Source organism: Manacus candei, unplaced genomic scaffold (assembly GCF_025592945.1).
Source record: "Manacus candei isolate 608988 ecotype Guabito, Panama unplaced genomic scaffold, ASM2559294v1 h1tg000050l, whole genome shotgun sequence".
Lineage (NCBI taxonomy): Eukaryota > Metazoa > Chordata > Aves > Passeriformes > Pipridae > Manacus > Manacus candei.
The window spans coordinates 12,654,861-12,670,433 of NW_026138098.1; the positions used below are offsets into that span (position 1 = coordinate 12,654,861).

Here is a 15,573-nt window from a genome sequence, read left to right on the forward strand (position 1 = left end):
TGTCTGTAGGACATTCTCTGAACTGTGTGAAAATCTAGCATTTTCCATTTTAAAATAAAATATAAACCCCCACACTAATCTCCTCTATCTGCTCTTAAGCACTCAATTTTTGGAGTAACCCATTGGCTTCTGAAAGAAATCTGGGTTTAGGAATGCATCTCCAGCTAAGTTTTCCATGCAAACATACACACATACGCTGCAGGAGGGAGCCCTGCAAGAGGCTGGTAACACATAGACTGTTTTGTTGCACCTGCCTTTTGCTCAGGTTTGCATTTTTTAACATCTTTTATTATTCAGTGAATTATAACAGCTTTGTACAGCAGCTTGATTCTCCTCTGCAATGCTTTTGTACTCTCTGTATTTGCTTGATCAAGCCCTTGATTATTTCCTGATTCCAGAACTGCTCCAATTTACCTTTTTTCTTGGTCTCAATTTCTCTCTCCATTCCTTCAGTTCTTGGCTGTGCTCTTCATCCAGCTCTTTTAGTTTCTGAGTCTCATGCTCAACCAGTAGATGGCATTTTTCATTCTTAAAAGAAGATACAGATAATCCTTATGTAAAACTAATTCAGATTAGGCAACTCAACATTTGTACAGTGACATATGTTGTCCTAATTCTTTCTAATTAGCTTATTCTGTGTAAATAGTGACGTGAATAATTACAAGATAAAAGTATGTTACGAGGCTGCATTTTCAAAAGCTGATCTCTCCATCGGAGCCAATTGAGATAAGAAACACTCATAAATCCAAACACTGCTGAGTGCCATTAAGGCAGAAGCTGAGTGTTACTCAAAACTGTGTTTCACTGCCTAATAATGCTTTTGAAGGTCAGACAGCATTTCTGCTTTGCTTTCTAAAGACAGTCTGTACAATTTATTAAAATCAATTACATTAAAGACAAAGCTGTTTTTTGGAAATATTTCAACTCTTGGTGCCAAGAGCTGAGATGAACAAACGGGGTTTAGAGAGGGGAGAAATGTGGTTGCAAAAGCGGCCTAGGAAAAGGATAATCAACCCACACCTCAGCTCCACATTTCTCTCAGTAAGGTACTCCCTTTCAGAGTCCTCCCTTTCAGAGGACTTCTGAAGCATAGCAAGAAAAAAATTAAGTATTTGGTTACATCAGATCTTTCTTTTTTTTAAGAGCAGTTGGCAATGGTTGTATTTCTGGAGTCCCAGTCCCAAATGGCTCTGATGCAGAGCACAGAACCACAGCAACAGAAATGACAAGCACTTGGCTGGACCCGAGTGCAGCAAGGGGCCAGTTTTCCTTGTGAAGCTCAGAGCAGCCCTAATCTGCTCAATTTTCCTTGAGCTGAAACTCTCACAAGACTCCCACGGTACTTGGGGATTTACTGAGGCATATTAGTGGCACAGCCAGGGACTGTTTCTGCAGCATGTAAGAAAGTGAACTGAGTGAACGAGCTTCATTGGTTGTACGATTTCTCCAAGCAAAGGTTATCAGCAGGTGATCATTAATGCTTTAAAACTTCCTCCTGTCCCTGAAATAGGGAAAAGTTGATTTAATGGAAAAGGAGATCTGGCCTCTGGTATACAGCAGAAACTTTTACTAAATGCATACCAAAAGGGACAGAACAAAGTTCCTTATGGCAAGAAGAGAAGTCCTTCTAGGTACCTTCCAGAAGCTCATGTACAAGTGGCAGCACTTTGTAAAAATCTCCTCATTCATGTATTGCTGCAAACATCTTGCCGGTAATGCCTGGTGCTGCCTACCTCTGTTCTGATTAATGACATTTCAGTAAAAGCAGGTTACAGGAAATGTTGCCTACAGAAAATAGCCCTGGGAACTTGACAGATATTCCAGAAGTCATCATCTGTTTCTGGTTCATGCTCTTCTTGCATTTAAAATGATTTCTCATTAACTGATGGAAGCATGCGAATGTGGTTAAGCAGTGTGCTGCAGGCCTTCGAAAGCAAAGTTGAAACTCTACACTGATCAGTAAAAATGAAGGAAAAGATGTTTCTGCTTTGCCTGCATCCATTATTAACCTGAGTCTTCCCACTGAATGGTCATTTATTATCATCTATTTTTAACCTGTAACTGATGCAGTTCCCTGATGTTTGCTTCACACTGCAACTGAAGGTCCCGCATTTGGTTTTCGTGTTTCTGATGCTGAGCCAGTCTCTCATTCTTCTGCCTCTTTTCTTCTTGAACAGCAAACTAAAATTGAAAATAAAAAGATTATTTATATTGTGCCTCTGAATACAACAGTTTACATGAGCCAAAGAACTGCATGTAACAGAAGGAACACATACTGAGAAGAATGGTTTCAGAAGATTTAAGCACTAATTTTCTCTACTCTTTCTTTTTTAAAATCTTTACAAAGGGAGTGCCCTCACAGTTTTAATTACATTTCTCTGTTTGCACTCTGATTTTTCCTTAAAGCACAGCACATTTCACTACCAGACTCCTGCAATTATCTCCCTCTGAAGGTAAGTGACACAGCAGTGTTGCTGCAGGCGTTGGTCGAGGTTGGTGTTATACAGCTACAGGACATCTTATTTTCCAGATTTTTCATCCTTCCAGTGCTCACCATATGAAACCATGACTTGGGACTTCGATGCATCTCTAGAAAGCAAACCTCTCAACATCTTCACAGCATTCCCTTTTAAAGAACGAGTGAATACCTACAGTTTTAGTTCATAAATTCACAAAAATCAAGCATCCTTAAAAATATTTCACAGAATCACAGAACAGCTGAGGTTGGAAGAGACCTGAAAGATCAACCTCCCTACTCAAAGCAAGGTTGACAGGAACAAGCTGCACAGGTCTGTATCCAGTTGGGTTCTGGGCATGTCTGCAACCTCTCTGGGCAAGCTGTCTGACCATCCACACACTTAAGAAGTGTTTTCTTATGTTTAAGTTGGATTTTCTGTATTTCAGTTGTGCCTGCTTCCTCTCACACTGTCACTGGGCACCCTGGGAAGAGTCATGCTCCACCCTCTTTGGGTACTTATGCACATGGATAAGACCCTCCTGAGCCCACTCTCCTCCAGGCTGAGGCATCCCAGGTATTCCAGGTGGCTCCTCCTGTAACAAAGACCCACGAGTCCCTGGGTAAGCTTCAAGGCCCTTTGCAGTACTTGCTCCAATAAATTCATGTCTGTGTTGTTTTGGAAAGCCCAGGATTGGACTCGGTGCCCCAGAGAAGTCTCACCAGTGCTGCAGGAAAGGATGATTTCCTCTGACCTCATCCAGTGCATCAGCTCAGATTGGTACCATCTGTGAACCTGGGAGGGTGCACTCTATCCCATTCTCATATTGGCATTTACACTATTAAAACTAAATATTAATTTAATTATTACCTGCTTAATTTTTTCACGATCTTGGTCTGGAGAGGCTAACGAATTGATTCTTAAACTTTTCTTAAACATTGCCATGCGAGTCTTTGCTTCACTTCGCTGGATTTTAGGTAGCCTGGCTCTTTCCTGAGTTTGCTTGTTCTTTAACTCCTCAATAAGGCGTTGATTATACCTCTGCATTTGTTCCGTTTCCTGCAATGGGAATCACGTGGAAATGTTACAGAGTAACCACCAATGTCATACTATCTGTATCTCATTTCCTCAGAAAGCAAGCGGTGTGAGACAGCAGCAGAAACCAGTCCCAGCCCCAGCAGCACCAGTGGGCAGGAGGGGATTCTTCCAGAGCGTTCTGGAGCATGCCCAGTCCTGATAAGATTCTCCAACTAATGTGAATACACATATATTTAACCAGTGGTTGCTCAACTCCTGAACTGCCTTTTAAAAAGTCTGTTGTTCAAAGGGAGAAACTTCTGTGCAACTGAGCTCCTGAGCTGCAGCTGTGAAGGGGCAGATTGCTGCAAAAGCTGTGAAAACAACAGCCAATATGGGACGAACCAGAGCGGACAGGAATAAGCCTTCAGTGGAGACTGTTCATGTTCTGATCACCAAGGAGGTCCTCTAACACCTCCCTATTGGTTTACAATTTCAAAAACTGAACTATTTGCTTTAGAGTATTCTATAAAAAAACAAATAAGGATTTTACAGGATTTAGCTATAAAGAGACAGTTGTCAGCTACTCGCCCAATAGCTAATCCAGTTTATTCCACTCATTTAATTCCAGGATGATTTACTTCTGAATAGATTTACTTAAACACAAGTCAAAACTGATTTGGTATCCGAGCAGAATTCAGTATTTTTAGTAGAAACAGGTTGATGTTGTGATTGGTTGGGTTTTTTTTAAGAATCAAAAGAGAAAAATATTACTACTACTACTACTATTCTACATACTACTAAGGTATTTGAGTACGATGACTAAGATTTTTGAGTTTCAACAGCTTCAAAATACTTGTGTGGGTCTTGTCTGTGCAAACAAACAACTACCAGAAGAGATCATAAGACTACTGACAAAAAAATTGGACATTATAATACGCAAGAGAATGTGTCAAAATCAACACTAACTTTTTCGTGCCTCTTAAGCAGTTGGTGTCTCTGCATGAAGTACTGATCTTTGAGCTGCTGTTTGAGGAGCTGGTGTTTCTCCTGCAGATGCCGCTCCTCCAGTTCCCAGATTGCAGCTTCACGAGCTGGAAAAGAGAGGAAGCCGGTTCAGAAAGTGCAACAACCACACACTGCTTCCCAATCTACCTGCTGGTGTCTGTTTAGAAGTAACCTACAAGTGCATTTTGAAAACAATGCTATTCCACAGAAAATGCTTTTATTACCATTGTAAATTACTCATGAAGGTCTTCTTAGAGTGAAGACAGAATATTGTTTTATTAAAACACAAGGGCCTGTTTTTAAAGAGAGCCTGATGTTGGATACCTCTCATGAGCTGCTGTTTGTTGTTGAGACAATCCCGTTCAATAGTGGCCAGTTCCGTCTTCTGCTGCTGAATAATCTTCTTCAGAGATGCATCCAGTTCTTGTTGCTGCTTCTGCACAAACTCCTGCTCCTGGTAAAAACCAGTAAAAGTAAATTAAATTTTGTTCTTCTAACCACATTACATTTTAATGAAACTCCCAGTTCTCTCAGCATTAGCTATATATGAAAACAAATGCATCTATGAAATTTTGAGCTAGCATGCCTTGACCATCAAATTATCCATCTTTCGTATTTGCTATTTACAGAGTAGGTAAGAGTATATTTAATATTTAAATAATACCTTCAGAAGTAAGACCAAAGGCAACAAACTAGCCAGTAATCTGCAATTCATTCCATCTCTTGTCTCTCCTCAGAACACATTGCAGGTTCAGAGCCAGCAAAGACAAGTGCTCAGTATAAAGTTGATCTCATTCTATCAAGAGTTAATTATTCACGTAGGTAAGAAAATAAAGGTATGTATGGTTATTTTGCTTTGGGTGATTAGTTAAAGCCTATTTATTTACACAGATGGGTTTCAGATTTGTGTGGTTTATCTTGTCCTGAAGGCAGAGGTACTGAGGCTGAGAGTTCTGTAGGTCCACTGTGCAGACACTCCACGTTCTGCAGGACTGACACCCTGTCACACCTGAGCTGAGTTGGCTCTTTGCAAAGTGATTTACCACCTGCCTGATGCAGTCCCCATATCACCTGCATCTTCCCATTATCCAGGTTGCATCCCATCAGGAAAAGCAGGCAGCAGAAGGAATCCCCCTCCCATGCCCCTCCCCAAGCAACCTTACTGTTGCCTTTCTTCTTCCAACTATTAAAAACCACAGCCATGAGCAAGTGAGCATGCACCCCCTCGTAAGAACAAGAAATTAAATCAGATGCTTCTCTCACACAATATCAAAGGCCAAAAGAAAGGACAACTCAGGGTCCTGTCAGAGCCAAGGGGAGGTGCTGAAGCACCTGCTGCTCTACACAACAAAGCAACACTAAAGATGGTCTTAATCTTGGAAGGGAGATGGGAAAACTGGGCTGCAGCTGATCAGTGGAAGGGTTCCTGAGCTATTCTTATTTTTTTTCCGAACCTATGGTACTTGCTAATAAGAGTTGTCAGGTGGAATTAAATGTTCATTTAAAGCACTTTTTATCATGACCAGAAGAATCCTGGTTTTCATCTTCACGGAAAGTTATTAATAGATGAGGCTTTCATCTTTCTCAGTGGACAGAAGACTTACACTGAGAAAGGTAACACAAAACCAGAGGTGAAGTAAGTTGCCAGTGACAGACCTGAGGGTACAAAAAGAACTGGAAGGTGATGTCTGTAAATTAAGTGAGACATACTTATCAAATATATGAAATGATGAAAAATACTGTTGTTTCCCTTTCTAGATGAAAAGGATAAGAAGACTACAAGTTTATTATTCTGAGGGTGCAGATACATAATTAACACAATGTTTAATTTCCTGGGAGTTTTTTGATTTGAAGGGAGTAGGGGAAAGCTGTTCTGGTGTAGTCATGGTCAAAAAGTGAATAGGTTTGAGCTTTACACAATCATTTAAATATCACTGCTCTTCTCTCTAAATCTTAAGAAGTTTTATACCTGCTAGCACTATAAGATAAACCAGGTAATCTCAGGAAACACTCTGGCCTTTCCACTTCCCACATCTACTCAAGTATCACACAAAATAAAGGTCACTGAGTTTACCAAAGGTTGTTTCAAAGGCAGACAGAGCAAGACAGCTCACCTTTTTCAAGCTACCACTTGGTTTTGCCCAATAAGTATCTTAAAATAAATTCAGATATCTTTAAAATACGTAGTTTCACTGCACACACAGCATACAAGTCACACAATGTTTCTCACATGTGCTGAACAAATAATAAGCACCAGAGAACAGTATCATATGGCATATGTGAAATCTCAGTGTTTTGCCCAGACTAAACAAGTAGTGTAATTTCAACCTTTTGACAACGAATAGTGCATCATTACAAATTTGTGCTAATCAGTTTGGAGACAGCAGTGACATTGATCAGCACATATGATCAGGAGAGGAGAAAACACACGTCTGGAAAATGAAGAAAATAAAACTTTTGTTGTTTTGCATCTTAAGACTTACATCCTGCATTTGTGCGTTGAAAAGCGTGCACGAAGACAACTGAAAAGACTGAATCATAACCTGAGCAACGCCCTGTGGGACACAATGTACTTCCTATGTCATGATATAATGAAATACATTTTTATTCTTAAAAAAAGGAAGAAATTATACCTGCTGTGTGTTAGTAATAAGCATTTAAAATGTCAAGGCTCACCATAGAAGTAGATATGACAATATTCTAAAATTAAACATCTGCACCTTGTCTAGTACTTATCATTCCAAGTAAGGATATTTCACATTTAAAATTTTCTCTTTCACCTCTCTTCAACAAAGAGAAAGCAGCAAAGAAAATAAACCAAGTTGCTACAAACACTAAGAAAAACTAGGGTTTTGTTTCTTTAAAAAGTTTAGACAGGTATCTCTGGTATAGGGAGAGTACTGCAATTCAATCACATTCTATCCTGGGAAATCCCCTCTTAAACACATAATCAAATAAAGTTGTGATTATTTTCCACTAGGCCACTCAAATAAACATTTAATCTTAAAGTTAACTCAATCCAAACCTGCTCTGCTGTGGTTGAAACTCACTCTGTACAAGCTGTGGCCGACAAAAAGTCAATATTTTTCTAAAATATTTGCCCTCTTTTTAGCTGGGTCATAAAAAAGTAGCAAGTCTGGAGGTATGAAATTGTAGATGTCTTGCAAAGTTTCTGTACACCTACACTTTGACATTTAAATAACATTTTACCTAATCTGTTCTGCTTCTATAAACAAGATGCCTCATGCTTACATATATACACATTTTCCTCTCCCGCACTTGTGTTGTTCAAAACTTACTTCTGACTATAACCTCTAAAATCTGAAGGACCTGTGGGGTACTTACCACTCGTAAAAGCACTGTAAATAAACCTGCTGTAGAAAATTACCATTCTTTTCAGCACAGCACACGAAACATTCCACTGGACAGTACAAACCTGGGAACCGCTGCTCCTACATGTCTACCCAGTTTAGTCTATGAGATGTGATATGGGAGTACTTGAAGGAAGAGAGCAGTACGTAGGGTTAGTTTGAGTTAAGTTCCATATTCACTCAACAACAACAAGAAGTGAAATCATCAAGCTGTGTGAATACTGCTGCCTTTTGTATTTTAGTAGCTTGAAGCTGCCGTTGTTACCTGAGCATGCTGGCTTTGTGCAAGCTCCTCTTTCTTGCGTTTCATGAGCTCTTTTCTCAGCTCTTTTGGTGCTTTCTCCACTTCACATAAAACCTACAGTGTATATAAGCATGCAGAAGGTGGCAAAAAGAACACTTTTTCTCCACAGCAAGCATTACTGTGAACACAGGACATGCAGGTCAAGCACTAGAGGTACTGGGAAGCATGCATTACTTCAGTGGCAGGGATGTTAGCTTAGTGAAAAGAGTTTAATGAAAAGAGAAGGAACAGTAGGTGCTTTATGCATGCCAGCAGTGCAGAAAGGAGGGATGTGCCAGCCGCTTTTTGCATGCAAATGCTGCCCAGTGCTCTCAGAAATGGAATCTCTCGCTTGTGTTTCCATGCAGCAGCCAGAAGAGTCATAGTTAAGAAAACCACCACCTGCAAAAGTGGTATTTTCTTGAAGCACTATGGCAAAAGGACTACAGAGTATGTTTACCTCATAGTAAAACTGTGAAAAACAGTTGGAAGTTTAAAAAACTTCCATGGAAAACCAGCTATTTCTGACACTGTCTATAACTTAAATTTACAAGATGCCATTATTAGTGTCTCCAACCATAAATGACACCTACACAGGTTATGTCTTTAAAATAATAATACAAGCAAACAAAGTATTATTTGGTTGCAAGTGTTTGGTTCTAAAGAATTTAAAGCAAAACCCACCAATAACTACGTTTTCAAGAAACTATTCGTGACAGTATGCTGAGATGGAACGTGTTTCAGTTCAAGGTGAATTAGACTAGATTAGCTGAAAGATTCTAAATATAACCTGGCTAAATCAACTGACTATTAATCTGTTAATTTGCTAATGTGTTTTATGTGGTTTTGAGACTTAAAAAAATGTAGCATTGCATACTCCAGTGTAGCATGGATAGTTTTAGAGCACCAGCTGCATTTTCCTTCAAACTCTACATCGCCTTTTTAAGCTTTAAACACAAAACTATGCACCCAGAAACAAATGCCTGTTTGTTTAATAGTGGAAGCATCATAAGAAAACAGAGTCCAAATCACCACATGCTACTCCTGTTTCCATGAAAGAACTGTTTTTAGCTCAGAGCAATAAGTAAAATTCTCCCGCTTTCCCATGTAGGACCCAATCACCAGTAAATAGAGAGAGACTCAAAAATGCAAGAGGTACCGCAAAAGAAGAAAAATTGTTATTTACATTTGAGCATACGGTTCAAACTGAATACAACTTATTTCTTTAATGCAGTTTTGTGCTACAGGATCATTCTATGCAAAAGCATGGACACTACAGCTTTCTAAAGAAATCCGAGTCTAGTAACTATTAGAGGAAACACTAGAGCCATTCATATATAAATGGGCACTACACAATTGATCCAAAAATGAAATAAAACAGCTTTTAAGATGCGAAATTTACACGGAACTAAATCACCTTCTTCTACTCTAATGCAAGCAAATTAATAGCACAAAGTGTCATTGTCAATTGTCATTCATTTTGCCTTAAGTGTATGACATGTATGAGATAACTGCAGAAGATTTTAGGTTATCCACACTTCTCTCTCCTAGCTTTATTTTGGAGCTAAAAAGCCAAATCCATGTTACTGCTCTCACTTCATATAAAGAAATTCTAAACAATAACAGCATACGCTCAATGAAAATCTAACAAATTACTCTAACAAAAAAGAAACATATCTGAAATTAAAGTGGTTCTCAGTAATAATCAAGACTGTATTATTGTCTTCAAAATTCTAATCTGATAAGTATTTACTAAGTACCCATAGCTGGATTTGTTTAAAGTAGAAAGCTCAAACATTTTCCACAATCTTTAAGAAAATACTTTTTCTTGATTTAATATGAGAGAAAGTATTTTATTAAATATTCTGTGAAAAATAAAGTCTACTAACTTGGTGATGTTTTCTAGATTAAGTCAATACCTCAATCTTCCTGTTAGCTGTTTGTATTTCACTTGAGGCAGTAAAACAAGAAACAATATTGACTGCTAGTAACACTTCCACAGGTCAGTTGACAAGGCTTCTGGGAGACCTAATCTCAACTGTTTACTATGCCCATACTCCTTATTTTCTATATTGTCATCGTCTCTTACCTCTTTTTTCTTGTTTTTCAGCACGTTCTGGAATTTGGACAATTCCTTCTCCTGTTCTGCTTTGATGCGTTTTGCTTCATCCCGTAAGCGGTTCGTGTGCTCCTGCTCCAGGCGCTCTATCGTCTGCTTCTGCTGCTTCTCTAGGTTTTCTATTTCTTGATCATACTGTCGCTTCTTACTCTGTGAAAATAATTTGGCAGTTTTTTTTGGGAAACTAAGTTCTGTTCAGTGCAGTGCTGTACCACAGCAGGGCACGGCCCTGATGAACTGTTCCGGCAGGCAAGTTCCAGCATACAAGCTGGGCACCCCACGATGCAAAATACTGCTTTTTATTAACAACAATGAAGGCTAAGCTACAGCCATCATAAAAAGAAACACCTGATTGCTGCTAGCAGTATTCTGCCTACTCCATCAAGATGTTGTATTTTAAGAGCAGCAAAATCCAGAAACTCACTGTCATTTCCTGTTCAAAACGTCTGAACATCTGTTCTCGCTGTTGCAAAAGCTTATTACTGAGTTGCTGTTGGGCTCTCTGCTCCTCTTTCTGAAGAAGTCTTAGTTCTCTTAGCTCTTGACGTCTAATAAGGAAAAAGAATCACTTAATATTGATGGGAAAACAAAAGAAGAGGAAAGACAAAAAGGAGCATCTACAATTTAGGTACAGTAAAACTGGTTTTGAATTGACTGTCGTATGAAGAAACACTTTACATTTCTTTCTACTAAAAAAATACCATAAATTAATCCCTAAGTATTTCTGGAATAAGATCACTAGCTGCCTTTTTTTATTCAAAGAGAAAAAAAATTAGCTGCCAACGTCTTGAAAATTTTACTTACACAAACACTTACCGTAGGAATCGCATTTCTTCACTTTTGGAGTCATTTTCAGTGACTATTTTTGATGTGGTTACACTCACTTCTACTCCATCAACGACAAACTTCCGAGTTTTCTTTAACGTTTTCTTCTGTCTTCTAGTTTCCTAAATAAAGCATTGTTAAGTTATTCTGTACTTATTTAAATTACATTCTTTTTCCTCCTTTTTCTTATTAAATTAGATCAAATATTTCTGTGAATGTCTACTCTATAGTAATCTGGAGTTCTTCTCACTTATCAGGTATCTCACTAATCAAGTGAGAACTTGAAAAATTCTAATAAACTGAAACTTTCTTTCATCAGCAAAGGAAAACTGTAATTATTGATTATCCAAATTGCCAGAAGAAAAAAATTAATCTAGATAAACTCTGAACAAAACTGATGCAGTTTTATTTTCACGAGCTGAAGACAGCTACAGTTCCTGTTTGCTTTCAATCATGATTTTCCCAGTCACCAAAAAAAGACATTTAATTCTGAAAAACAGTTCCAAACCAGAAAATAATTTACTCACCTACTTACTTCTGCTTTGGAAATAAATGAGCTAGTCTAATTTTTTTATGCATACATATCAGCCAAAAATCATGTGATGAGATTGCTGACAACTAAAGAAATCTCAATTCTCAAAGCTGCTGTTGTTTCATTATAAGAGAAGAGACACCCTGGTTGAAACTGCATCTCCACTGTGTCAGGGCTACTGCAAACACCCTGAAATCATGTTTAGCACAGCTATGCCAAGTTATGGGGTTTTTGTTTGGTTGGTTTTCTAGGTTTGTTTTTCTTCCATTCAAACCCATGTTACACAGTTACTACCTTAGTATGGCTATAATTATATTAGTATACAGATATAAATAAAGTTCATAGCCTGGAATGTGATTCCTCTGAATAAGCTCATTCATACTGGCATTGCTGCATTGACACAGCACAACCACAGCAGCAGTGTTTGGAATAAACAAACCCAACAGAATATCTGCCTTGGATCTCCCAAATCTAAACAGAGAGACAGATGATGGAAGCGACAGGAATTCAAGATAAGATTAGATGTCACAGGAGATTTTTCCCATTAAACAGGGATTCTGTGTTGAGTAAGGTATTGAACTTGTCTTCTTGAATATCAGCTCTGAACTACAACCATTCACAATTCTTCACATTTAATATTGTTAGAATTCCTGTTATATGCTAGTCCACATTTTTAAAATACAATTATGCAATAATTTAAGAAAATAATTAGCATAAATGCCAAAATACAGACATTGTCATACCGTGCAATTTACAATACTTTGGTTTCTACAAAGTTAGTTTTGTATTTATGTGCCATACTAGTTTCTCACTCAACACTTTTCTTTGTTGCAAAAATTAAACTTGGAAATAATTTTAGGGTCACACCTCACATGAGAATTTATATTAAAAAACATACGATTGCTTACACTTACCTGTAAAGATATTGATCCTGTCTCTTTGTTCTTACTAAGGAAGCTAGAAATGGACAAGTTCAAATCAATGCTGCTGTTATCAGCTGTAGAACCTGTGCCTGAATCGGCATCATTTTCCTTCACATTCTCCGACTCTACCTGCTGGGAAGTCTCAGTATTGCCTTGATTATCTGTTTTGACTTTCTCATTTTCTTCAGTGCTAATACTAATACTGGGGACTGGAGTGACTTCAGAGTCATCACCTTGTTCATTGACAGTATTTTGAAGCTTATCCTTCATTACTTCATCAGAAGTAACTTCTAAACGTTCTTTGTCTGTCTGAATGTTGTTTTCCTGGATATTCTCAGGTCTGCACTCTCCTGAATTTTGGTCCATATCAGTCAGGTTATCCACCACTTTATTAGAAATATCCTCAGGCTTGCTCTGTATTGCCTTCTGGTCTACGACATCTTTTCCAGAGTCTTTGATCTTTGTTTCCTCCGTGCTGCTTATATTACTAATATCCTCATTTTCACTTTCTGCCAGTTTCTTGTCTACTTTGATCACTTTATCTTGGCTTTCTGATAGAGTTTCTTCAGAGCTGATTATCTCATGGACCTGCTTAGCCTGACTTTCCACTGGCTTATCCTCCAGCTCAGGTATTTTATCCCCATCACTGATCGGTGTTTCAGCAATATCACCTATCTCCTTAATGTTGTCAATTCCATGCTTTATTAGTTCCTTTTCTTCATCAGACCCTTCGACTGTAGCATTAGGTAGAGTTTCTGTAGTGGTGTCTATTGTTGCCTCTTTCTGCTCCTCATGTTTATTTTCCTTTTGCTCTGTGTCTGTATTTTCTACAGGGACCTTTTCTTCCTTAAGTCCCGAGAGATCTGTTCTGTTCTCCTTCTCTTCTTTTTCACCAGTTTCCTTAGAAATGCCTTCTTCAGTTTCTACACTATTTTCAGTTGTGGGTACTACTTTCAGTTTATTATCTTCTGTCTGTTCATTTGCTGTGGAATTTTCTTTCTCTATTTTTAGTTTGGGTTCATTCTTTATTTCTGGTTTTGTTACCACGTCAAGTTCTTTCCCTCCTTTCTGGGGTTCTGTATCCTTATGTGGTTTTTCCAAGCTTTCTGTGTCCTTTTCTGCTGGCATTATTTTGCCTTCCTCATCTTCACCAGTTGGCACAGAACCGTTTTGCACTTCCACATCGTTAACGGTAGTATTGCATATCTTATCAGCTGTTTTCCTAAATTTAATGTCCTCAGATTCATCCCCAGCTGTTTTGTCCTCAATTGCATTACTTCCTGTTTTCTCAGAGAGAGATTCCAGGACAGAGGCATTCTGTGAAAGTTTATCCTCTTCAGAGCTGGCAATGCTAAGGTCGGAGGATGCACGCTTTTCTGCAGGTAACTGCTAAAAAATTAAAGGAAGAGAAACACTTAAACATTTTGTAACTTAAGCAAAGTACAGTTCTATGGAAGAATACCTGAACAGAGATTAATATTGTATTTACAGGCAAAGAATTTGGTAACCTCAGAGTACTTCACTTGGCATTACCACAGAACAAGTTCACGAAATGCAGACAGGCCCTGAACAGAAAGTTTCATAAGAATCCTCTTCCATAAGTCAGAATTGAATAAAATACACTATTATGATTGAGGGAAAGGCATTATGGTCATCAGCCACTCTTCAAGAGTCTTTTTCTTTTCACATTGTTTTTTTTTTATCAGTTCAGTTCCTCAATAGTCCCAGCTACAGCTGGATTTGAAAGACACGTCTTTGTGCCAGTTTGGCTAGAAAAAAAACTGTGTAGCTTCAGTTAGTGCAGCATTGATAAAATGAAATTTTAAGACCTTCTTCTCTACTTCACTTTGTGTTCTTTGTTAAAAATGCCTGAAATTTTTTTATCTATTTTTTAATCACTGTAAAACTCCATTAAAATGGTGACAACTTCTAGCAGATCTGATTAAGTGGCAATACAGAACTAGAACAGAAACAGTTACCTCACTGTAGAAACTGCTACTGTCAGAATATGAATGTTATCAGATTACATACAGACATACAAAAGAATATAATAATAAAGTACCATTTTAGCCATAATTGATCTTTCACTCTTCAAAGTGATTGTGATATCTCTCTGTCTGTATTTACTGTCAGAACCCTGTAATTTGCAGATCAGGCTCCTGATTTGCCACTGGGAACATCCCAGGTTAGCTGTTGCAGCAAGCATGGGTTTGATCATGCAGTTCTTACTTTACGGGTTTCCCAGGCATACATAAAACAATTCCTTTTAAGTCAAAATTGCATTTCAAATATTTCTTCACAGAATTATTCTAGAAGCTTAGTGTTGATCTCCAAGAAGTGTTTAAAGTTACCACAAGTAACTAATGTGAACGCATCTACCTCACAGTTCTTAAAATGCTGCTTTTGAGATATTTAACTGAGTCACAGGTGGATCTCACTCCAGCCCTCCTAGGGATTGATGGCTTAGCAGCTTGTCAGTGGAAGGAGGTGGTGGATGATCCTTAGGAGATAGAGAATAAGTCCTGGAGGAAGCTTGTGGGAATGAACACTTGGAGATTTGCTGGGGTGGACTGGGAGTGGGGTGTGAAGGTCAGGGGACATGAGTAGTGTGGTGATGGGAGAAAAGGAAATGAAGGGATCTGCTCCTGCATTTGGCTCCTTCACCAGGGCTGGTAACGGCAGCTCCTGACAGTGCCAGGCACTTGCACCACTCAGGTCAGGAAGCACATGGCCTGTGCACTCTGCAACCTGCCACCCCAGCACTCAACACTGGGGCCTTCCCCTCTGAGCAACCCTATTCACGTTATAAGATTCTTAAAGCATCTCCAGAAATACATCCATAAATGCAATCCTGCCTTTGTAAAATATGGGGGTTTTTGTTTTTCTTTTTTTTCTTTGACAGCCACACTGTAAAACCTAGTTTACAGCATAATAGTCAAATACCTTTCTTAGTCTTCTAAACACTTCATGGAATACAAATGCACATTCACTCATTCATCTAGTCATTTTGACTTAAAACCATTTACACAAAAATCAGTA

The 15,573-nt window shown here is 38.5% G+C and overlaps 1 protein-coding gene across 3 annotated transcripts in view; it reads right to left on the reverse strand.

The window, feature by feature from the left end:
* SLK (STE20 like kinase) overlaps positions 1–15,573 on the reverse strand; it is a 50,905-nt gene that overhangs the window by 5,712 nt on the left and 29,620 nt on the right. For 2 of the 3 annotated variants that reach the window (XR_007906824.1, XM_051800682.1), the window contains exons 9-17: positions 12,526–13,923; positions 11,071–11,201; positions 10,679–10,802; positions 10,225–10,404; positions 4,806–4,935; positions 4,443–4,567; positions 3,327–3,515; positions 2,056–2,181; positions 415–528 (exon numbers count right to left, since the gene is read on the reverse strand). Coding sequence is in view for 2 of the 3 variants with exons in the window: in XM_051800682.1 (XP_051656642.1) it covers positions 415–528; positions 2,056–2,181; positions 3,327–3,515; positions 4,443–4,567; positions 4,806–4,935; positions 10,225–10,404; positions 10,679–10,802; positions 11,071–11,201; positions 12,526–13,923 (2,517 nt within the window). In the remaining variant the exon portion in view is untranslated. The remainder of the gene's footprint in view (positions 1–414; positions 529–2,055; positions 2,182–3,326; positions 3,516–4,442; positions 4,568–4,805; positions 4,936–10,224; positions 10,405–10,678; positions 10,803–11,070; positions 11,202–12,525; positions 13,924–15,573) is intronic. The other variant, XM_051800683.1, reaches the window with a different exon arrangement.